At 39.0% G+C, this 21,893-nt stretch overlaps 1 protein-coding gene across 4 annotated transcripts in view; it reads left to right on the top strand.

Moving 5' to 3' along the window:
• The window catches only part of nlgn1 (neuroligin 1), a 269,206-nt gene extending 248,253 nt beyond the window's left edge, over positions 1 to 20,953 (top strand). For all 4 annotated transcript variants that reach the window (XM_046858117.1, XM_046858120.1, XM_046858118.1 and 1 more), the window contains 3 exons: positions 14,632 to 14,844; positions 16,986 to 17,775; positions 18,501 to 20,953. In XM_046858117.1, the coding sequence (XP_046714073.1) occupies positions 14,632 to 14,844; positions 16,986 to 17,775; positions 18,501 to 19,335 (1,838 nt within the window). In that variant the 3' untranslated portion in view covers positions 19,336 to 20,953. The remainder of the gene's footprint in view (positions 1 to 14,631; positions 14,845 to 16,985; positions 17,776 to 18,500) is intronic.
• Positions 20,954 to 21,893: the final 940 nt, after the last annotated feature.

Genomic DNA, 21,893 nt, shown 5'->3' with positions numbered 1-21,893 from the left:
TTATGACAGATCACGCCATCTCAGTTGTCATATTATACTGTGCTATTAACACCACCCTAATTAATACTATTAACACTGCTAATATTCCTGTTGGGTGACATGATTGCATTATTCCACCTTACAGCCCCAGGGGGCTTTGGTTCAAACCTAATCTTATAGACACAGAGAAAGAATGTGACACTGTATACAGATATTACTCTGTATAGAGAGTTATATAGAGTTTTCTCTATGTCTTTGTGGGTTTCAGATGAGGTTTTTTTTTTGGTTTTGTTTCACTTCCCAAAAATGGCCTGTAAGTGTGCTTGTGCTCTGTAATAATAAAAAAAGTGTATTTCAGTCTGCAACCCTGGTGGGCCAGAATAAAATGTTTGCTAAAGATGTAAAAAAAAAAAAAAAAAAGCTGAATAAATAATACTACTAGGTAAACATCTGTTAAACAAGACCTGATAATGCCACGGCATAAAATTCCTTTTTCTATATGTGAGATTAGAAGTGTCAAAAGTTGAGATTATATCTGACATATAATTCATAAACTGTAATGCAACTTCAAAAGTAATCTTTTTAGATTCTGACACTTTTAAAAACAAGAACGTGAAGGGAAAATATATGCCTTTGACTAGAGTAAAGATGTGTTTTTCAGTGCAGACAGTAAATTCTGTGTGTGCATAGTTACTTCAAGAGGCGTAATAAAGCAGGGACCTGCTGTTCTCAGGCTTTGAGAGCCAAGTCTCCACCATGTGCCACAGCACTGGCTGTTTGTGCATATCATATATTAAGACAGGTTTGACAGGCAGTCCCGAAAGAAGGTCTCCATCTCTGTTAAAATTTTCAACAGACTGTTAGATGTGAGCGTTTTCAAGCTTACCTCGAGTCTTTGAGATGGGCTCTTTGATGGAGCAGAATCTATCAGGATTTTCGCAATGCTAATACTGTCAAACAGGACCGGCTGACTTAGGATTCATTCATAATGCAGGAGCCCCACAAATATGAATAAATGATACACTCCTAAAAGGCAAGCAAGAAGAAACATGCCTAATTAATATCAGTTTACAATGCTGGCTTTTCCTTTCAGATGCAAATCTTCTGCATGTTTCATTTTTTAGACGTTTGATCGGAAATGTATTCAATGTACTTTTAAAACTGTCTCTAGTGACCTCCTTCTTCATTTAAAAATGCTTGATGTTTTACTGATCACTTTATAGTTACAGTAATACATTTATATTTTAAGCATTTGGCAAATATCCAGAAAGGATTCTTATCAAATCTATACATATATGCTGGTACAAATGTATGCACAGTCTATGACTAATAACACTGATACAACCTTGTTAGAAAATTGTTAGAAGTCAGGGGGTTTGAGGGCTCATGTATGTATTTGAAATATCTTTTTTATTCTTCATATTTCACAACCTATAATAGCAAAGCGAACATGTTTTAGATTGGGTTTTTTTTTTTTTTTGGCTGCCTGCCACTATAGCTAGAAATATATTGTATATCAAATGCAATCGTAAATATTTTGTGGTATAGTATCTCACCAATGTGTGTAGACCCCTCATATTTCAGCAACCATTGTAGTATATCTTCTTAAGGAACAATACTGTAGAAATGAAACTTTGATATATTTTAGAGTTGTCAATGTGCAAGTTGTACAGCAGTATAGATTTACTGTCTTCTGAAAATAACTCAACATACAGCCGTTACTGTTAAAATAGCTGGCAACAAAAGTGATTACAACCTTAGTGATAACAGATGTACGTCTTTTAACCATGCAAAGACACATCTTTTTCATCGTTTTCATGTTTTTGTTTGCTTGGCAGAACCATACAAATTTGTTCTGGTTTTGACATTTGCCTGTACTTGGACCCTGAGCTTGGTTTCCCCTTTCGGACTCTTTAACGTCTGTATATATCTAACACTCTACATAGTCACTTAGTTCACTGGCAGTAGGGGTGTGGCTGCCTTTGGGGCGGGGTTTGTTTTCTTTGTTTTTTTAGTAGGGAGTTAGGGAAATCGGATTGTATTTTTGTTACCTTTCTTTCAGTGGAAGAAGCTGCCAAATCAGACTATTTAGTTTGTTGTTTTAGCCTTGGCCCAACCTGAAGACATGCTATTGTCTGGTTTTGTGTTTGTTATAAAGATATCAATTCCCTTGAATCGTGAGCTTGTTACTCTATGAGGCCTAACCCTAGACTGGGTCATAACACTTGTATTTGAGCAGTAAAGCTGGCCTGCAAAGCTGTTTGCTAAAGACAACCTGTACAAGAGCATGAATTACTGGAACCATGTCCCATGGTCTGATGAGACTAAGACAAACTTGTTTGGCTCTGATGGTGAGTGGTGATGCCCTGGTAAAGAGTACCAAGAAAATTGTGTCTTGCCTACAGTCAAGCATGGTCTACGGCTGTGTTGCTGGTACTGTGGAGCTGAGGATTCATTGAGGGAACTGTGGGTTCCAACATTTACTGTGACATTCTGAAGCAAAACATGACGCCATGCCTTCAGAAACTTGGGTAAGCGGGCATTTTACAAAGTAATAACAACTCATAACACACCGCCAAGATGACAACTGAAGCTGAATGGAGTGGCCAAGTATGTATCCAGACCTGAACCCTATTGAGCACCCGTGGGGCATCCTTAAGGGGAAAGTGGAGAAGCGCCATATGTCTAACATCCAGCAGCTCTGTTATGTCATTATGGAGGAGTGGAAGAGGATCCCAGCAACAACCTGTGCAGCTCTGGTGAATTCCATTCCCAGGAGGATTAAGGCAGTGCTAGATAACAATGGTGATCTCACAAAATATTGACACTTTGGACACAGTTTCGACATTCACTTAGGGTGTACTAACTTTTTGACAATAATGGTTGTATGTTTAGTTATTTTCAGACTACAGTAAATCTGACCTGCTATACAAGCTGCTCATTGACTACTCTAAAAAATATCTGAAATGTGAGGGGTGTACTCATTTTTTTTGAGATACCATATACGGTATCTGCTTTTATGAAGTGAGATGTATGCCTAGTGTTTGCTGTATTAATGGAATTTATTTATTTTTGATCTTTTTTGAGTGGAGCTGTCAAAGTATTTTATTTCCTAAGTGTATCAGTTGATGCTAAATCGTGCTTCTAGTACCGTCTGGCAACCACCCAAAATGGATGATCATGTTTCTTACTGCACTTGTAATTGTACACATCACACAGTGATTTTATTTAGCATATTTCTTGAAACCACTTTTCCCCTCTCATGTTTGTGAATTAAATATTGTTTTAAAACATCAGAAAAAGGTCATTGTTCGCCTTTTGTAGGCTGTATTGTCATTTGAACAGAAATTGACAATATTTCCATAGAGCTTTAAATGCTTAATTTCTAAACTCTATGTGTAATGCATGAAGTGAACTGTGCTAAATTATTTACAGCTTATGGGTCTAGGTCAGCAATGGTTCAAATCTATACATAGACCATCATAACCTATGAAACAATGTTTCATTAAAATGTAAAGAAACATAAAGATTTTCCATAATAATGAAAGTCTCAGAACGCCTCCCTCCCCACCCACTGGCAGAAGAGCACTGAATAATGAAGATAATTATGAGCTAGCTTTAGGAGTCTGCGCATGGATCAATAGCTGTGTCTAACCCCTGGCCCAGGGTAGGTGAATGGTGTGAGGAGCCCGTGACATTTCATTTGGGTGGCTGTCAGAGTGCACTAACAGGGAATTTTTGGCGCTTCATCAGCTGCCGGTTTGAAACCTGGTGCTCCATTGGGCATGAGCAGCTCTGTTGATAGCTCCAGCAACCATGGCTGTCAAACACGGTTAACCGCCTCGACCCGTGAGATACCATTCAATACTGTTCCATTAGCATCGTCCATGCCTTCAATGACATCTCATATCTTCTTTTTCCACCAAATGCGTCACACACTTTTCTCACTTCAGCAGGCAGGTGATAAAAGACCCATTTCTTTCATTTTTCAAAAAAAAAGAAGCAAAAACAAAAACAATGTAATGATTTTGCATAAAGAACATGATTACATAGTGATCTACATTTGCAGGTCTTTCTAAGGTCAGATATATTAAATCAAGCAACCCATTAAAGCATCAGTGAACAGTGATATCCTTCCTACAAAGTTTGATTTGCTCTAAAGATTGTCTTGGTTTAAAAGATAACTTTATTGTAGCTGGTCAGGCTGACGATCAGCAGGAGTTGTGATTCAGGCTGGAACTTGTAAAAGAAAGGACTGACAGTGCCCTTCATTCTTGTCTTGACTGTCCTGTTGTCACTATCAGTCTGACAGCAGCTGGAGATGAAAGGTCCTTTGGTCTTTGGGGGGAAATGAGCTGAGGACAAATTTGTGTCACACATTATGTATTGTTTAATTGCGAAAAAGTTGTATAATTGCACAGTTCAGACTGAACTTCTAATGATTGCTAAAGATCAGGACTTGGATCCTACATAAAAAGGTTGCACAAGACATTGGGTTGGTGGGGGGTTACTTTCATGCGAACACAGGGAAGCAAACAGATACAGTATGATGAAAGACCATGTCGATGTTGCACTGCACAGCATTCTTACAAACCTCCTGGTCAGGATTGTGTTGAATTAAATCAGGCTGTTAGGTGGTTTACTAGTAACTAGTTAAAATGTGTTAATATGGAAAAAAGGAACTGCATTGACCAAAATACAGGAGGCAGAATTGGAGGTGGCAAAGTTGCTGGTTGCTGAGATGTTGAGAGTTGACAGAATTGAAAATGAGTTTATTAGAGGGACGGCAAATGTAGGACGATTTGGAGACAAGGTGAGAAAGGCGCGATTAAAATCGGTCATGTGCATAGGAGGGACATAGTTGCTGAGGATGCTAAGGATGGAGCCACCAGGCAGGAGGAAAAGAAGAAGGCAAGGCGGAGGTTTATGGATGTGGTAAAGGAAGACATGTGGATGGTTGGTTTAAAAGAAGCAGATGTAGCTGACAGGGTGACATGGAGACAGATGAGCAACTGTGGTGACCCCTAATGGGAGCAGCTGAAAGAAAAAGCAACCAGCAACTTTCAAGGGAATATATGACAGGGTACAGTGGGCACGGCTTTTTAAAAACCTTCCAGTTTAGGTTACAGCAACTTTGGGTTTAAATCTGCAATGTACAGAAAATAACAGAAAGAAATGTGGATCATTTAACTCAAAACATGATGGTGGACAATGTTATATGGAAATTGGTCCCGCCTCTTCTCCAAATTACCATTTCAAAAAAAAGAAGAAAAAAAAAAAACATACTTTGTTACTGGAGGGTGCATCGACGATGGGGTCTTGTCTTGTCTCCCTTTTTTTTTGCATCGTCTGGGCTCATTAGTGACACCTTGCCTGCAGGTTCCTTGCAGGTTTCTGGAGTCATTTCAGCTCAGTGCTAAGGGAAGGCCTGAGCACTTCTTGTTCCCTAGATGGGCCTTGGATCATTATCAGCACTGTATCTGTAATATGTGGGTGTCCTCCATTTGCCGAGGTTAGTTTTTCGGGTCAGTGTTTCTGCAGCGTTTGGGCCAACGGCACTCTGCAGTTTCTCACTCACACGCTGTGGAGAAATTTCAGTACGGACACTAGGGGCTATTTTTAGACTTTAGTTTTTTATAAAATGGTTTTCTAAAATGACTTTCTCTTTATACTCCTTATTTTCTTCTGATTACTCAGTGCTTCTCTTAGGAAATTTGTTAGGATGGTTACAAGGTATATCTTTGTGTGTGTTTGCCTTTGTGTTTGGCACGTGTAAGAGAATGAGAGTACTGTCTGTATTCAGGAAAGCATGGTATCTATGCAAATGTGGTGATTTTGTAAGAAAAGAAAGCTGGTTAACAATTCAGAGCAGATTTCATAACACTGCAGCTACACAGGAGTTTTACCTTGAAGAGAAAACAGCTGCACAGTTTTAGTGAAATCTATGCTTGCTGTTGTTTTGCGAGGAATCATGCTGTTAATGATCGGGATTATCAATGCTTGCCCTAGAAAATGTTATGAATCTTTAATTTTCTTGTTTTGTTAGTCTGTAGAATGCTATTTGGAGCTGATATGTGTACAAATCTACATTTAATCCTGGTTCTGGAGCTGTCGTTCAAGTCTGTCGTGAATTGATTAAGGAAAAACTTTTAAATGAAACTCGACTCCTCATGGATTAATTGATTGTTTAATTGATTCATTCATTCATATTTTCATCTATTGATTTTTTTTTATTTTCTCAATAATTTGCCATTATTGGGCATTAAAAAATATTTAAATAACCTATTCTAACCGTAATTGTCATTAACAACACCACCCCAAACCCCCCCCCATAGCAGTTCAACAATATCGATTTCTGACCCTAATGCACCTTTTATAGTCAGTTATGATCTAATCACATAAATGAATCAATTTGAACATGTAAGAACACCTCGCGCCCCTGTAATGTTGTTAGAACACCGCTCGAGCCTGTGGAGTCTCCACGGGGTGACTAGAGGACCTTCACTTTTCTAGTCGTGTCATTAGATTCAGTGCATCAATTAAGTCCAGGCACCCGAGTGGAAGAAACGCTGTGCAACGTGTTTGCATTAGCCTTCATTAATCCCCTCAGTGCTGTTCAGCCAGGGGCAAAGGGTAATTAACGCCTCACCTTTTTTTGCAGACCTCAACACAAGAAACTACACATACAGCCCTGCTCAACAACTAGAACATGAATATTCATGCTATTTTATTTAGGCCTACAGGCTCTGACAGAAAAATATCAACTTTGTTTTTTTACCCAATCATTGCCTAGACACAACCTTACATAATCACTGTGGTGTTATATAATATTTATTTTATTATATTCATTTGAACCTTTTTAAAACATTTTTCCATTGTATTATTGCCATAACATTTTAGGGATGTTTGTCATCTTACGTTTACTAAATTTAAATATCCAAATGTCATATTTTACGTTATATTTATTAATCTGTTTTTATATTTTTATTAAGAACACTACAAATAACATCTTATCAATAGAATTAGCATGTTGCTAAATATTCCATTATATTCTGGATGAAAAGTGGAAAATGTTTTCAAGGTATTTGCTTTTAGTTTTCCTATCCAAAACCAGGTAAAGTGTTCATACAGTACTTAAGTACAAAAGTTGTATGTGCTTTTTGAACATCAAATTCCACATTTAGATCCAATTTGTTGAAACAAGAACCTCCGCTGTCCTGGCAAGATGTGTGCATATTGAGATATATGCTCATACAACCACAAAGGTTTTAGTAAAGTCAGAGGTCTGAGTTTTACTGCAGGCCAAGATCCTTCACTCTAACCAATGTAAAGCATATCTTCATGGAACTGGGTTTTGCACAGGGGCCTTGGCATGCTGGGACAGGTTTGGATCGCCTAGTTCAAGTGAAGGGATTGTGTACCTCCAAATTTGTGGCAACAGTTTGGGAAAGAACTAAATATGGCTGAAAAAAGTCATGTTTCCCAACACTTTTGTCTATATAAAAGATATGGTCATGTGACTTATGAATACCAACACCCCAATTTCCAGGCCAATACAATATAAAAACTTTCTTTCGGCTTCTACCATTAGGGGTCGCCACAACGGATCATCCGTATTCATGATCCGCATGTTTCGATTTGGCACATGTTTTTATGCTGGATGATCTTCCTAATGCAACCTCCCCATTTATCCGGGCTTGGGACCGGCACTAAGAGTGCACTGGCTTGTGCAACCCCAATGGCTGGGGTTGGTTCCCTGATCAGGAATCGAGGCCAATACAATATGTGAAATAATATCATATAATATCTTATATCATTCAAGACATGAAGTGTATGTAATGCAGAACACATAGAAGGTCATTAAGACACTTCCAGACATCAAATATAATTTATAAATCTATTTTAATTTTTACAGATGTTCTTCTGATGTGTGTTTAGACATCTTATCCTGTCCAAATATTTATTTTAATAAGATAAGAAGCTGATTAAGAGCAAATTATAAGCTTAGTGAGGAAACTGGCAGTCTTCATAGAAATAGATGATGGGAATGGTTACATCGAGATACATATCAGACAGGGGGTAATGTATGCAAAACGATGCAGCGTTCTGACCGGAGGTTTAACTCTATGATCTGTTTCATCATTGAAAAGTACATTGAGCTTTCATCAGCTGGGTTTGCCTCTGGGAGGAGAACTCTTTTGGCATATGCATTTGATTAAAACATTATAAGGTCTGTAGGCATTCTTAATACATTGCTGTTTATTCTCCCAGGGTTCCAAAGGAGTTTGACCTGTCTCAAAGTCTGGTTAGGGAAGGATGTCGGTTTGTTTATTGGTGGTATTTCAGTGAAGGGTACTTCGATTGAAGAGAGATGGTTGTGGTGATTTAAAAAGAATAATTATGTATATTGCCTCCAATCAAGGGCTTATACATACAACTTAATGGCAGCTCTAAACATTTTCTAACATAATGAGTAATAAAATCACAATGCACTATGTCTATGACAACTTCGAAATCCTTAGACACCCCCCTCCACAATCAGTTTCATTTTTCTTTCAGAAGCCTATGGTATAATGTTGCCAGCCTAACTATTGAGAACAGATGCTTCCTGCCTCACTCATGGGGTCTTCGGAGATAGATGATGGCCATGTAATGTAGCGGGGGAAAAAACATATGAAGGTGTTGCCACACTGAATATTTTTAGGGACACAACGCGTGGTGAAGGGTGCTATTTGCTTCTCCCCAGCATGCAAGAACAGGAAGAATGAGCAAATAAAGCAGTGTCGGCTGTGACGCCCGTCTTTGGAAACTGAGAAGTGGCGAGCACTACAATTGAATGACTCGTCGGCTTTTTCGGCTGCTCTGTTCTGTCTGCTAACCTTGAAAAGAGGAGAGAATAATACTTCTCACATTACGTTAAGAGGGATCCCAATTAGATTTTCTGCTACCCTGTCCCCTCTCTTCCTTCAGCCAAAAATGGATGATAATTCGACATGTCAGACGTATTGGCATTCGGCAGGAAAATGATTAAAGAACATGATTCATGGAGCCAAATCCCATCCGAATATCATTCGGTTTCATTGTACGTCACATGCACCAGCTTCAGAGATGCCATTTGATCTACTTTAGTCATCTCCTCGTGGGCAACACGACACCGGATTTGCACATTTTGTTTCAAATGTTGTTCACATTCCTTCCATTTATAATCATGACCAAACAAGATTATGGCACAGTGTACGACGAAATAATAATAAACGGATTACACAAGCATTTTGTAAACAAATATTTGAGGAGGAGTTGTGTACATGGTAGACTTTTATTTAATGAGTACTTGTGTAACAAAGACTTTTATGCAGTGTGCAGAGGAGAGCTCAGACTATTTTACATTTTTGGTCCCATTTACTATGAAAGAAAGGGTGAAGAGAGATGGCTTTTTTTTTTGTTTATTGTTTCTATGCTGAAAGTGATCATGGGAAATCATTTGTCTGATAGATGTTCCACAACATTAAATGTAATGATGTCATTCAGATGAGGATAGCTTTTCTTTTTGAGTCTGGTTCCTCTAAAGGTTTCTTCCTCATGCCATCTCAGGGAGTTTATCCTTGTCAAAGTCGCCACTAGTTTGCTTATTAGGCATAAACCTATAATTATAAGGAACAAACGTATATGCCCTAAGCTGTATTCTTTTATACAACTTTAAAACCTCTTTATCAATGTAAAGCTGCTTTGAGACAATTGTTAAAAGAGCTATATGAATAAAATTAATTCCAATGAAAACGTTACAAAGTACATGTCACTTATTAATTACGTCAATGTTGTAATTGGAAAAATGCTGTGGTATAAGAGAATTTCAAAAGTATCACAGAGGAATATACAAAAGTATCACAGCACAATTGTGTGTTATTCTTCAATCCTTACCCTATTTGAATACAATTATATTCACAAAAGATAGTAGCATTGCTATTTTTTTTAACAGGATCATTAAAGACCCTGTTAAATGAATTACTATTAATAGACCAGATGAAGGGATCCTAGGCCATGCAAACATCTGGATGGAGGCTGAGTAGGCATGATCATGTTAAACCTCAGCACTGTTGAATGTTTGATTGTGATTGATCTGGGAAGCGTTGATTCGTTTTTCTATAACATCAGCTCTAACAGTGACTCTAGATATACCATTAGGATGCTCTTATTAGTAAATTTGAGGGTAGCTTAAAAAAATCGAATTAGCTGTTGAACTAGATCAATTAGATTTAGTTATTTATGTGGTGACTACTTCTGTGAAGAGTTTATATGATTCTTAGTTATATGACATGCATTTCTAACTTCAAGAGAGAGAGAGAGAAAGAAAAAAAGAGAGCGGCTGCTCAGGGATGGATTATTTAAAGCTGCTGTAATGTATTTTTATTGCTGTACCCATGCAAGTGAGAACATTACTGATTAACCACATAAATGGATAAAAAAAAGTATGCAATGTCATTATTTAATAAACAAACGATTGTAATTGTGGTATATGAGGAACGTTAGTAACGTAATGTAATGCTATAAAAAAAAAAAGGAAATTGCTCTTCTTCCACACACTGATATTTCACACTCCTGATACTTTCTGATATTCCTACGTCAAACCTCATCGTGTTCAAACCATTAAAACACTTTCCAGAACGCTCTGTGCATCATTTATTTACAGAATAGGTTATCAGGCCACAGTGCTGTATGAGATCTCACCTGCTCCGTCCTCAGTCGGAGTGATACTCATTCCCGATGAAATGAGTTGGAAGGAAAAAAATTACACCAAACCCGAGAGTACGCCGTCCAAACATTGCCATGGCAACAGTATTTTTGATGGCGTACAATCAGGAGCGATTCAGAGATTCACTCTGGATGTGGCATTTGTGAATTCAGAAGTCCTGTTCTGTATCGGTGTTCTAGTGTGGCATTGCTGGCCATTTCAGATGTTCTTTCAGATGGTATCAGCAGCAAAGAACACGCCTGCTCGCCAGCTAATCACTTACAAGCCCGCGGCTGGGCCTCTTGATTTGTGCTGCAGGCGACTTTGGCTAAATGGAATCAATTAAACGCATGCTTGTAGATGACGGTCCGCTTCCAGGAGTTTGGGCCTCTGATGTAGCAACAAAACCAGATTAATTGAATTGAATCAATTTAAAATGCATGCTGGATTTAAAATAGCCAGTGTTCTAAAGGTAATCTGAGTGTGCTTGCGTGTGATTGTGTGTGTGTGTGTGTGTGTGTGTGTGTTGTTCCACTTCCTTTTCTGTTTTTATTGTTTCCCAGAATCACCGTGTTCTTTTAACAACGTTGCTTTATTGCTTTTAAATTAGTGCACCTGTTAAGATTAGATCTAAACCATTTATTTCTCCTCCTGGTTAAACAAGTGTATTTGAATGTAGAAAGGTTAAGTGGAAACGGGGAAAAAAAAAGCACAATTAATTGTGTAAGAATGCAACATCATTTAACTTTAATGATTGTTGAACTGAAGATCCTTATCTTACCCCTATTGGTTGGGAACATTTATTGATAATATCAAACAATATTTTTTTGCAACAACAGTTAGAAATTAGCTCTAGTGCCTCCTATTTCTCTTGATCATTGCTGAGATCTTTTTACACCTTGATTAAAGTCTAACTGTGGAAAAGATTATTGATTGGATATGATTTGGAACGGCACAAACCTCTCTATAGAGGGCCTCACAGCTGACAATCCATATCTGAGCAAAACCAAGCCGAGGTTGAAAGGCACATATCTGGGTAAGGCTACAAGAATTGCTGCTGCACTGAAGATTCGCAAAAGCACAGTGGCCGCCGTAATTCTCAAAGACAGTATATACAGGTGGTCCCTGAGTTAGGGTGGTTCAACTTACGATTGTTTAATCTTACGATGACGAAGCTCCGCCCTCCACTCGTGAACCAGTGCTTGTCTACGCGGTCTCTGCCACATACAAATATACCGTATAGTTTTTTTTATATAATGTAAATTGCTCTGTTTTGCTAAATTATGTAAAGTAAACTACACCTTACTGCTCAGATTTCTTTAAGACCATGTCTTGACTTTTTTATAGCCTTCCCCTAGCTCCAGCTCCAGCTTGGATATTGTAGGACAATTACTACTCCTATTGTTACTATAGGAACAGCAACAGCTAATTCAGCTGGACTCGTATGGTGGGCGAGTTATATAATCTAATAATGAACACTTTCAACTAAGTGTTATATGAAATTTCATCTTAGTGGACATTTATGGGTGGAGCCTCTTGTGTCATTTCTATGTACTAATCAGTAAGTCTACAGGATTGAAAACTTGTGCTTGGGTTTTACAATAATTGAGAGTTGTTTTGTCTTATTAATGTCAAGAGACTTCATAATTGAATGACTGATTATAGCTGCTATAAAGTGATGACAGGAACATTTCTTACATCTACAGTATCAACATTTATTAGTTGACACCGCTCCTTTTGCAATACAATAAAAGATTTTCTGTTTACATTTTTTGGATAATTACAATATTTGACTCCAGCATGTTCTGACATAGCCAATTCAATAATAATAATAAAATGTTTTTCTTTTAAAAATAAAATGCCCTTAAAATCACACAGATTGTAAAAAAAAAAAAAAAAAAGTTAATGCTGTACTATACTTGTTTTTTTTTTTTTTTGTAAAATAAGGTTATTTATTTATCTATTGAAAATATATTGGTCTCCACTGGAGTACCTGGAAATGTCATTTCATTTCCTGGAAATCTAGCAGATTAATGATTTTAAGGCAGTCAATTTTGTCACATTTATTGTCCCATATATAATCCATGAAGGAATGCAGGCATTCTAAAATCTTTATATGAAGTGATTTCCAAACACAAGTTTATGTTGTAGATTGTAAAAGTAATCCTATGGATAATGAATAACCCTATAAATATAAAGGTAACTATTTTATCTGAAGATTTTGAACACAAATTACATTGTAAGGATAAAACAAAAGCAGTAAATGTAATATTTAAGAAATATTTCTGCAGCTGGACACATTGTATCTTTTCACACAGCTTGTAATAATAGTTAGAGGGTTAGTATTATGCTCTACTATATTGACAAAAGTATTGGGACACCTGAAATTTCCAGCAATATGTAGTTCTTCTCACAATAGTATAGGATGTCTTTGGATGTAGTAGCATAAACTCTTTCCTTCACTTGAACTAACAGACGCAAACCTGTTCCTGCATGTCAATACCCCTGTACACAAAGTCAGCTCCATAAATATATGCTTTATATGGGTTGAAATGGAACATTTTGAGTGACCTGCTATAGAGATCTGACCTCAACCCTATTAAAAACCTTTGGGATAATTCGGAAATGTCTCTGCATCCCAGACCTCCTTACCTACACCTACATCAGTACCTGACTTTACTGACACTCTTGTGTCTGGATTTTCAAAATCTACACAAGCACACTCCAAAATGTGGTGGAACATCTTACTAGAAGAGAGGAGGTTATTACAACAGCAAATGCGGACTACATGTCAAAATAACACATGAATCTTGTAATCAAGTGTCCACAATGTCTATACTGTCCATAGCGTTTGAGCTAAAGCTATTGTTAGTTAAACTTTGCTAATATTTTTAACATGCTCCTGGGTTGCTGGGTTGAAAGGGCACAAATAAAGCAAACAAAAATCGTCTCTGGGTTACGTATGTATCCCTAGTTCTCTGACGGAACGGGACGTTGCGTCGAAACGCTTTGAAACGTTCCCAAAGTGTTTCGATGCAGCTCGAGTTCCTGAAAGGGAACAGTGTGTACTATGAGTATTTCGTTTGTATTTTATATACCTAAAGTAAATTTGAGTTTCTGCCCTGAAATTTATTCTGGGAACAACATTATTTAGTAAATTGTAAATTAACTTATCTGAGCTCAAACTTGTGTTTGGAATTTGAATTGTTTGTGTTTGCTTTCTGTGTTCTGAAGTCATGGTAGTGCTATTTGCCTAAAACATTTTACATTAGCTGTATGTTCTTTTGAATATTGTTCTTCACCCCTGGGTAGAAGTCATAGTAACTTGACAACTTGGTAACCACATGCTCTGCACAAATAAAATAACTTTCACTATTTTCGCATCTTTTACAAATGCTTCATTGAGTGTTCAAAGGCATCTTATTCCAAAAACAATTGCAGTAAAACACACGAAAAAAATTGCCTTGTGAAGTTCAATTAGATTTAAGTAAGAGCTACACACTCACGCACATACCCGGAATCCTCACCCAATATATAACCAAAAGTCCAGCGTAAACAAACCCATCTCCTGGTTAATAATGGTTAATGATCTATTTTTTTTTTTCTGTCAGGGAGGTCAGGCAATCATGAGCTCCATGAAATAAACAACCATTAAGAGATAGTTACTTAAGATCTCCAGAGGTGGCCAGCTGTCATAACAACAATTAATGGATGTTAAGAGGGGGCGAGTCCGCTCCACATCATCTCGCTTCCGTACACAAGCCCGAACAGCGCAGAGCAAAAAAATGGCAGGAGGATGAATACAAGAATCTTTTTAACTCCCTCTGATGTTATTAGCACACAGCTCATTTGCATTACCGCTTTTGCTTTGTGTTAAACGAACATTAAATCATGCTGTGTTTTTCTTTCCTTTCTTTTCACAGGTTTTTTGAGCACAGGAGACCAGGCGGCCAAAGGCAACTATGGGCTCTTAGATCAAATCCAAGCCCTGCGATGGACTAGTGAAAACATCGCCTTCTTCGGTGGTGACCCTTTACGCATTACAGTTTTCGGCTCTGGGGCCGGGGCGTCGTGCGTGAACCTGCTCACGCTGTCCCATTACTCTGAAGGCAACCGCTGGAGCAATTCAACCAAAGGTACAGTGCTGAGCTCGCAACTTTAGTTTTTTTTTTCGATGTTTTTGCATGGACTTTTGTGTGTATTTTTTTTTATTTTTCTTCCTTTCTTTTCGAACACAACATACTTGCTATATGCATCATATGCTTTCGAAACCTCCCAGAGGAAAATTCCCGCAGGGCTTTTTCATTCATCTTTCTCTTTTCATCCAAATAACCTGCTGACTAGAATCTGCAGAATCTGCTGCGGTCCTCAATGACTAGTCCTCACACCAACACCCATCCATACCTTCTGTGGTTCTGTTTCCAGCAAAAGCATTGCATACTGATACATCCTTGTGTGTGTGTGTGTGTGTGTGTGTGTGTGTGTGTGTGTGTGTGTGTGTGTGTGTGTATGTTGTTTCTACAATAATACATCCATTTATCACCTGCCTCTACTACTCTACTTATGGTTTTCTATAGAGAAATACTTACCGGTAGTGCACTTCCAAATTATAGGCACCCTCTTTGAAATAATGCACATGCAATGAGTAGAATATTGAGTTTGTAAATACACCTATAGGGACAGCCAGCTATATATTTATTCTTGCAAACTGCTATTGGTGCCCCCAAATTAAATAATAGTTAATGTCATATACACAGTCCAATAATTAAATTTTGAATACAACATTAGAGCCCTGCTGTATTTCCAGTGACAACAACTTTTTGTTTATAATGCAATTTTCTTTATTTAATGACCCAAATTCTGCTTCATTGCATGTTAAGGCATTTCCTGGCTTGTGTATGTCAGCATTCATTTGCCTCGTTTTTATCTTGCAAAGATTGTAAAACATGGAGGGATTGCCCATTATATGGAGAGGTGCCACTCTATCTGAGGATGACTCTATAAATAGTTATCTTTTATACCCCATAATGGTCATAGCCTCTCCATGCTCCAGCATTAGATCAAATTGTTTAGCGTTTATCAGTTCTTGCTATTTTTTTTTTAGAAGAGTAACCTGTGAGGTCAGTTCTATGGAAAAATTTTATTTACATCGTTTCATTTTTACTCAAAAATCAGCTTAAAAGCATTATTTTCACAAGTTCTGGCCTTTATAAATGATATCTCTTGCTCACAACTTCCAGAGCAAAGTATTACTCCGACCTATTAGCCACTGGATTCTCCCTTTCGTCTTTTCTCTTCTCCCCTCTTCTTTTCTTTTTCCTATCCTCTCCTCTCCTTTTCTCTTTTATTTTCTTCCTTATCCTCCTCTCCTCCTCTCTTCTCTTCTCTTCTCTTCTTCTCTTCTCTTCTCTTCTCTATTCTCCAATCATCTCCCATTTCCTCTCCGCTCCTCTCTTCTCTTTTCTCTTTTCTTCTCTTTTCTTCTCCTCTCCTCTCCTTTTCTCGTTTATTCTCTTCTTTATCCTCCCTTCCTCTCCTCCCTCCCTTTTCTCTTTTCTTCTCTTCTCTTTTTCTCCTCTCTCCTCTCATTTTCTTTTTATTCTCTTTTTCTCCTCTCCTTGCCTCTCATCTTTTATCCTCTCCTTTTACCCCTCTTCCTTATTCTCCCCTTTCCTCCACCCCCCTTCTCTCCTTTTCTCTTTTCTTCTCTTCCTTCTCCTCTATCCTCTCCCTCCCTTCCCTCTCATGTTCTCTTTTCTTTTCTTGCTTCTCCTCTACTCTTCTCTCCTCTTTTCTTTTCTTTTTTATAAAATGCAGCACAGTCGTCAAATGTAGTCAGGGGAGCTGAAGAAAAGGCAAGAGTGGTTAAACAGGAAAATGCATATTTAAATATTCATGTCCTCATGATAAGCATGATGCAATGCTGAATTTGTGAGGTGTTGTATGATTTTATTTGCAAATATTTGCTAAATACTGGGGGTTTTTGGCAGGTGTTAAACACACTATGCCGCTCTCTCTTTCAGCACACTCTTGGCATTAATTGATTTGCATGGCGTTTCCATGACAACCATTTATTGTGTTTACGCCTCATCATTTCTACTAAAAGCTATCATTTATATTAACAATGTCATAACAAATCTGTTGTTTGCACAATTCATTGAAACGATAAAGCGTGGAATGTCCCTGCCTATGAGTTTTATTTCATCTCTCTGCATAATGTTTTTTGTTTGTTAACAGTGTTTTTCAGTGTTATTAATTTATAATCTTTGTCTCCCAGGGTTGTTTCAGAGAGCCATAGCTCAGAGCGGGACAGCTCTGTCCAGTTGGGCAGTGAGCTTCCAACCAGCTAAATATGCTCGCATGCTGGCACGGAAGGTGGGATGCGACTATCATGACACAATGGAACTGGTCGAGTGCCTGCAAAAGAAGGACTACAAGGAACTGGTGGAGCAGGACATACAGCCAGCACGGTACCACATTGCCTTCGGGCCGGTCATCGACGGCGACGTGATCCCGGACGACCCGCAAATTCTCATGGAGCAGGGCGAGTTCCTTAACTATGACATTATGTTAGGTGTAAACCAGGGTGAGGGTCTTAAGTTTGTCGAGCTGGTGGTGGACGGAGATAGTGGTGTGCAGGCAAATGACTTTGATTATGCAGTGTCCAGCTTTGTGGACGACTTGTACGGATACCCTGAGGGCAAAGATGTGCTGCGCGAGACCATCAAGTTCATGTACACAGACTGGGCTGACCGGCACAATCCAGAGACCCGCAGGAAAACACTGCTGGCGCTCTTCACTGACCACCAGTGGGTAGCGCCTGCTGTGGCCACGGCCGACTTGCATTCCAGCTTCGGCTCGCCCACTTACTTTTACGCTTTCTACCACCACTGCCAGACGGAGCAGGTCCCCGCGTGGGCGGATGCAGCTCATGGAGACGAGATTCCTTATGTCTTCGGCCTGCCTATGATTGGACCCACCGAACTCTTTCCCTGCAACTTCTCCAAGAATGACGTGATGCTCAGTGCGGTGGTCATGACATACTGGACCAACTTTGCTAAGACTGGGTGTGTAAGAAGTTTGAAAAGTCATTCTTTAAATGAAATTTAAGCAGATGCACAGTATAAAATGTATTTAAAGTTAAAAGCATTATTGATATAATTTAAATATATATTATAGAATTTGACTCTAATCTGATTCATTGTCCTCGAATATAATAAATAATTAGATTTTTTTTTTTATAATTTACATGTGATCTTATCCAATGATGGTAAAGCTGGCAACGGGGTGAATTTAGTGTGAGTTTGACTTTGCCATACAAGATGTCATCACAAGTGAGGATGGAAAATCTATTTGTGTAACTGGCAAATGTGCAATTTCTGTTCTCTGCCTCTTTCCTCTTAATTAGAACACAGGGGCAGATGTCAGCAGACAGCCATATTCACTGAGAACGCATAAACATTCTTGCCCGTTGCCTTTAAGCATGTCTCCATGTCAGCAAATGTTTTTTCAAGCAATAATGGGTCAGCGTAGCCTTTTCCCAGCCCCACCACACAAGCCCAGAGGGACTATATGACCGATAACGACTTTTATATAGAATAGAACATAGCACTGCCATATCACACAGGATCGCAATAAATTGCTGTCATATTTTATAGCGCAGGCAGATGACTGTGTGCACTCACGTGGTCCATATGTCTGTATGCCAGGCTTTAGTGAAAAGATGTGTTTATTGCAATGTAAAGAGTGCACATAATGTTATATTCATTGTTTGTGGCCTCTCATTTTGCAGGGACCCCAACCAACCGGTGCCACAGGACACCAAGTTTATTCACACCAAACCCAACCGCTTTGAGGAGGTGGCGTGGACGAGGTACAACCAGAAGGAGCAGCTGTATCTGCACATCGGCTTGAAACCCCGCGTCAAGGAACACTACAGGGCCAACAAGGTCAACCTGTGGCTCGAGCTTGTTCCGCACTTGCACACCCTCAACGAGGTCACACAGGGAGTCTCATCCACCAGCACCACCACTAAGGTGCCTGCGCCAGACGAGACCCCACGGACTCCCAAAAAGATGCCGGCCAACACCAAGAGGCCCTTCCCTACCCCGTTCCCCACCGAGACACAGGACGGAAACCCAAACCAGAACCACAACCAGCCGTTCCTGGTGGAGCAGCGTGACTACTCTACTGAGCTGAGTGTCACCATCGCCGTTGGAGCTTCTCTGCTCTTTCTCAACATCCTAGCCTTTGCTGCACTCTACTACAAAAAGGATAAGCGGCGGCATGATGGGCACAGGCGCGGAAGCCCTCAGCGCACCAACGCCACCAGTCAGCTTGCACCCGTCCCTGACGAGGAGCTTATGTCTCTGCAGATGAAGCGCGGCGAGCTGGAGCGTGAGTGTCCGCTCGTCCTGAGGAGCAGCTGTCCACCTGACTACACCTTAGCCATGCGTCGGTCACCTGACGATGTACCACTCATGAGCGCCAACACCATCACCGTCTTGCCCAGCACCATCCCGAGCGCCCTCGGACCACTGCATCCGTTCAACAGCTACGCAGGAGTGCAGCACAACAACACACTGCCCCACCCACACCCCCATTCGCACTCCACGACCAGAGTATAGCCACACACATGCACACACACATATTCGCAAAGGATTTGGGTACTGGTGAAGCATATCAGTGCTAATACATTTTTGCAGAACATGGAATAAACCATGGAATTTCTTTTGTCTCCATTCGGAGGAAAAAGATCGTTTTATATTAGAAATATGAAATGAAGAGATCATCGCGGAACAATTTCAGATTTAATGAAATACAACAAACACAGATTTTTTTTTTTTTATCCTGGTAAAAGGGACAAAGGAAGCCAGGCCTATTTCTTGACCTAGAAATATCACTACAGGTTGGCTTGAAAGAGTTACAGAGGCTGTGGCTAGAGGGTGTGTGGGAGGCCCTGTGTAAATCAAAGAAAATTTGATGTTTCTAGAGGCACTCGATTGTTGAGTACTCTCTGGAGCAAACAGGAGATGCTGCTTACTTACTTTAGGCAAGTGCTCTCCTTTAGATGGAATCATTGTAAGATATGGAATAGAACATAATTGGAAAAAGATGGTTGGAACTTCTCAAGAATATGCACAATGTCTTGAAATCTTTTTTTTTTTTTTTGGTCAATTTTTTTTGGGGAACACTTTTATTGTATAGAATCTATTTACATATCTAGATATGTACGCAAAGCTGTTTAAGCTCTGACTCTGGGGCATCAGTACTGGAGAATCTGCCAGCAGTTCATTATAGCGGGGTGGGAGTGTCACCGGTTTTCTGGCAGATATAGCTTCATCACACAAGTGCTGTCTGGATGGAGGACAAAAAAGGGGAAGCTGGATATTTTTTAGCACGAAGCGCATGACATTTTATCTGCTTGGTGGCTGTTCTGCTGATTAAGTCTTTATTAAAAAAAAAAATCTCCCACTGGATCTGTTTGAGGATATACTGCTCCGATTGGCTCACAGTTCCAACAAAATCGGAAATACGTTGGCGCCGGACAAAGGCGACAGTTCCCAAAAGAAGGTGGGGAAATTTAAAAGGGGTGGGCAGGGATATGCTACATAGAGTGCATTCACAAATAGCTTGAGTGAACGTGGTTATAAGGACTAGTTTTGTACAATGTGTCTTGGTAAAACTTTTTAATAGTGGTGAGTCAGTTGCTGTTTGAGATCCCATTTGTGGGATAATCATAGTGTTTTTTATTTTCTTTTATTTCTTCTTCTTTAATTTGCTTGTTTGGGCTTGCTGTATTCCATTCCTTTTATTTATTTATTTTATTTTTATAAACTTTTACCACTTTTATCCACTTTTACCTTAGAAAATAATCCTCATCATGTAGCACATTTCTCTGACACACTTATCAGGAATTCTCCATAAACAGAAGCCCCAATAAATTAAGTTGCCAGGAATCGTTCTACATAATGTTTTATATTGAATGAGATTGACTGCATTGAGTTTTTTGTTTTGTTTTGTTTGTTTTTGCTCATCCCCATTTATCGAGATGGACCCCCATAGCCCTACAATGAATGTTTCTAAATTTCTCCCTGTTACTGAGAGGCTTTGCTGACAGTATAGATTTGAAGGCCCTCTCATCTTCTTTTCTCCTGCATCTGATCACAGCAGGTGGCGAGATGGCGTCGGGAAAAAACCAGATGAATAAATAAGTACATTAATAAATAAATAAATAAATAAATATGAAGGCAAAAAAATCAACTGAGCTATGCGAGTAGAGGATCAGTTTCCATAGTACATCACTCTATCATTAGAAACACCTTCAAAAGTCATTTCTCATATTGATTAGCATGTCTGTCACTTTCATTTTCGCTCTTCTTTAGATCATTGCTCTCATTCCTAGATAGGTGTTAGATTTATTTTATATTTTTTTTTTGATAGTCTTACTGTTTATCCTTTGCTGCAACTACGCATTCTGTCTTCATCAGCATTCAGTGTTCAGTTTGCCCCTATTCAACTTCTCCTCTAGCACCGTTGAGAAGTTACCTGTCAAATGCTGATAATATTTGGATTTGTTTGAGAGCCATTTATATATAAAAATAATAATAATCCTCCATGCATTTGTGAGGGTAGAAATAGCTGCTGCAGGAATGGCTGACTTTTTCCTAATCTTGTCGATTAATAGTCTTGGGCGGTATGACAGCTGATCCCAAATATCAGTTGTAGGTCTTATAAAAGTACAGGTTTTAAAAGCCTTTTGCGTAACAACACAACAAGTTGCTTTCCATCCCTCTGGAGAGCGGCAAAGCAGCAAGCGACAGATCGTTCTCTGTGTGCCTGTGCGACATGAAGCTACGGTTTCTGTTGTATTTATCCAAACATATTGTCTCCAGTGAAGTCGCCAGCCGTTGTGTGGTCTGACATTTCTTTAGTTCCCTTTAGTTCCAGCGATCAATTTGTTCCCATTTCAAAAAGAAACAAGAACAACTGTTTACCATTGTTTCATGTTGCCATGTCATATACATCTCATTAAATGTGTATAAAGATATTATTTAGAAATATATTATTTTAAAAAAGCTTGGAAAGAAGTTTGCACAGTTATTTTACAATGCTAGTGAGCAATCAAATTCTTGATGAGATTATTTATAGAGACACAAATACTGTCAGATTGTTTCGTATTGAT

The sequence above is a fragment of the Silurus meridionalis genome, chromosome 9, assembly GCF_014805685.1.
Source record: "Silurus meridionalis isolate SWU-2019-XX chromosome 9, ASM1480568v1, whole genome shotgun sequence".
NCBI lineage: Eukaryota > Metazoa > Chordata > Actinopteri > Siluriformes > Siluridae > Silurus > Silurus meridionalis.
The sequence above is the reverse complement of the archived record's forward strand: the minus strand, read 5'-3'. Positions and strand labels throughout refer to the sequence as shown.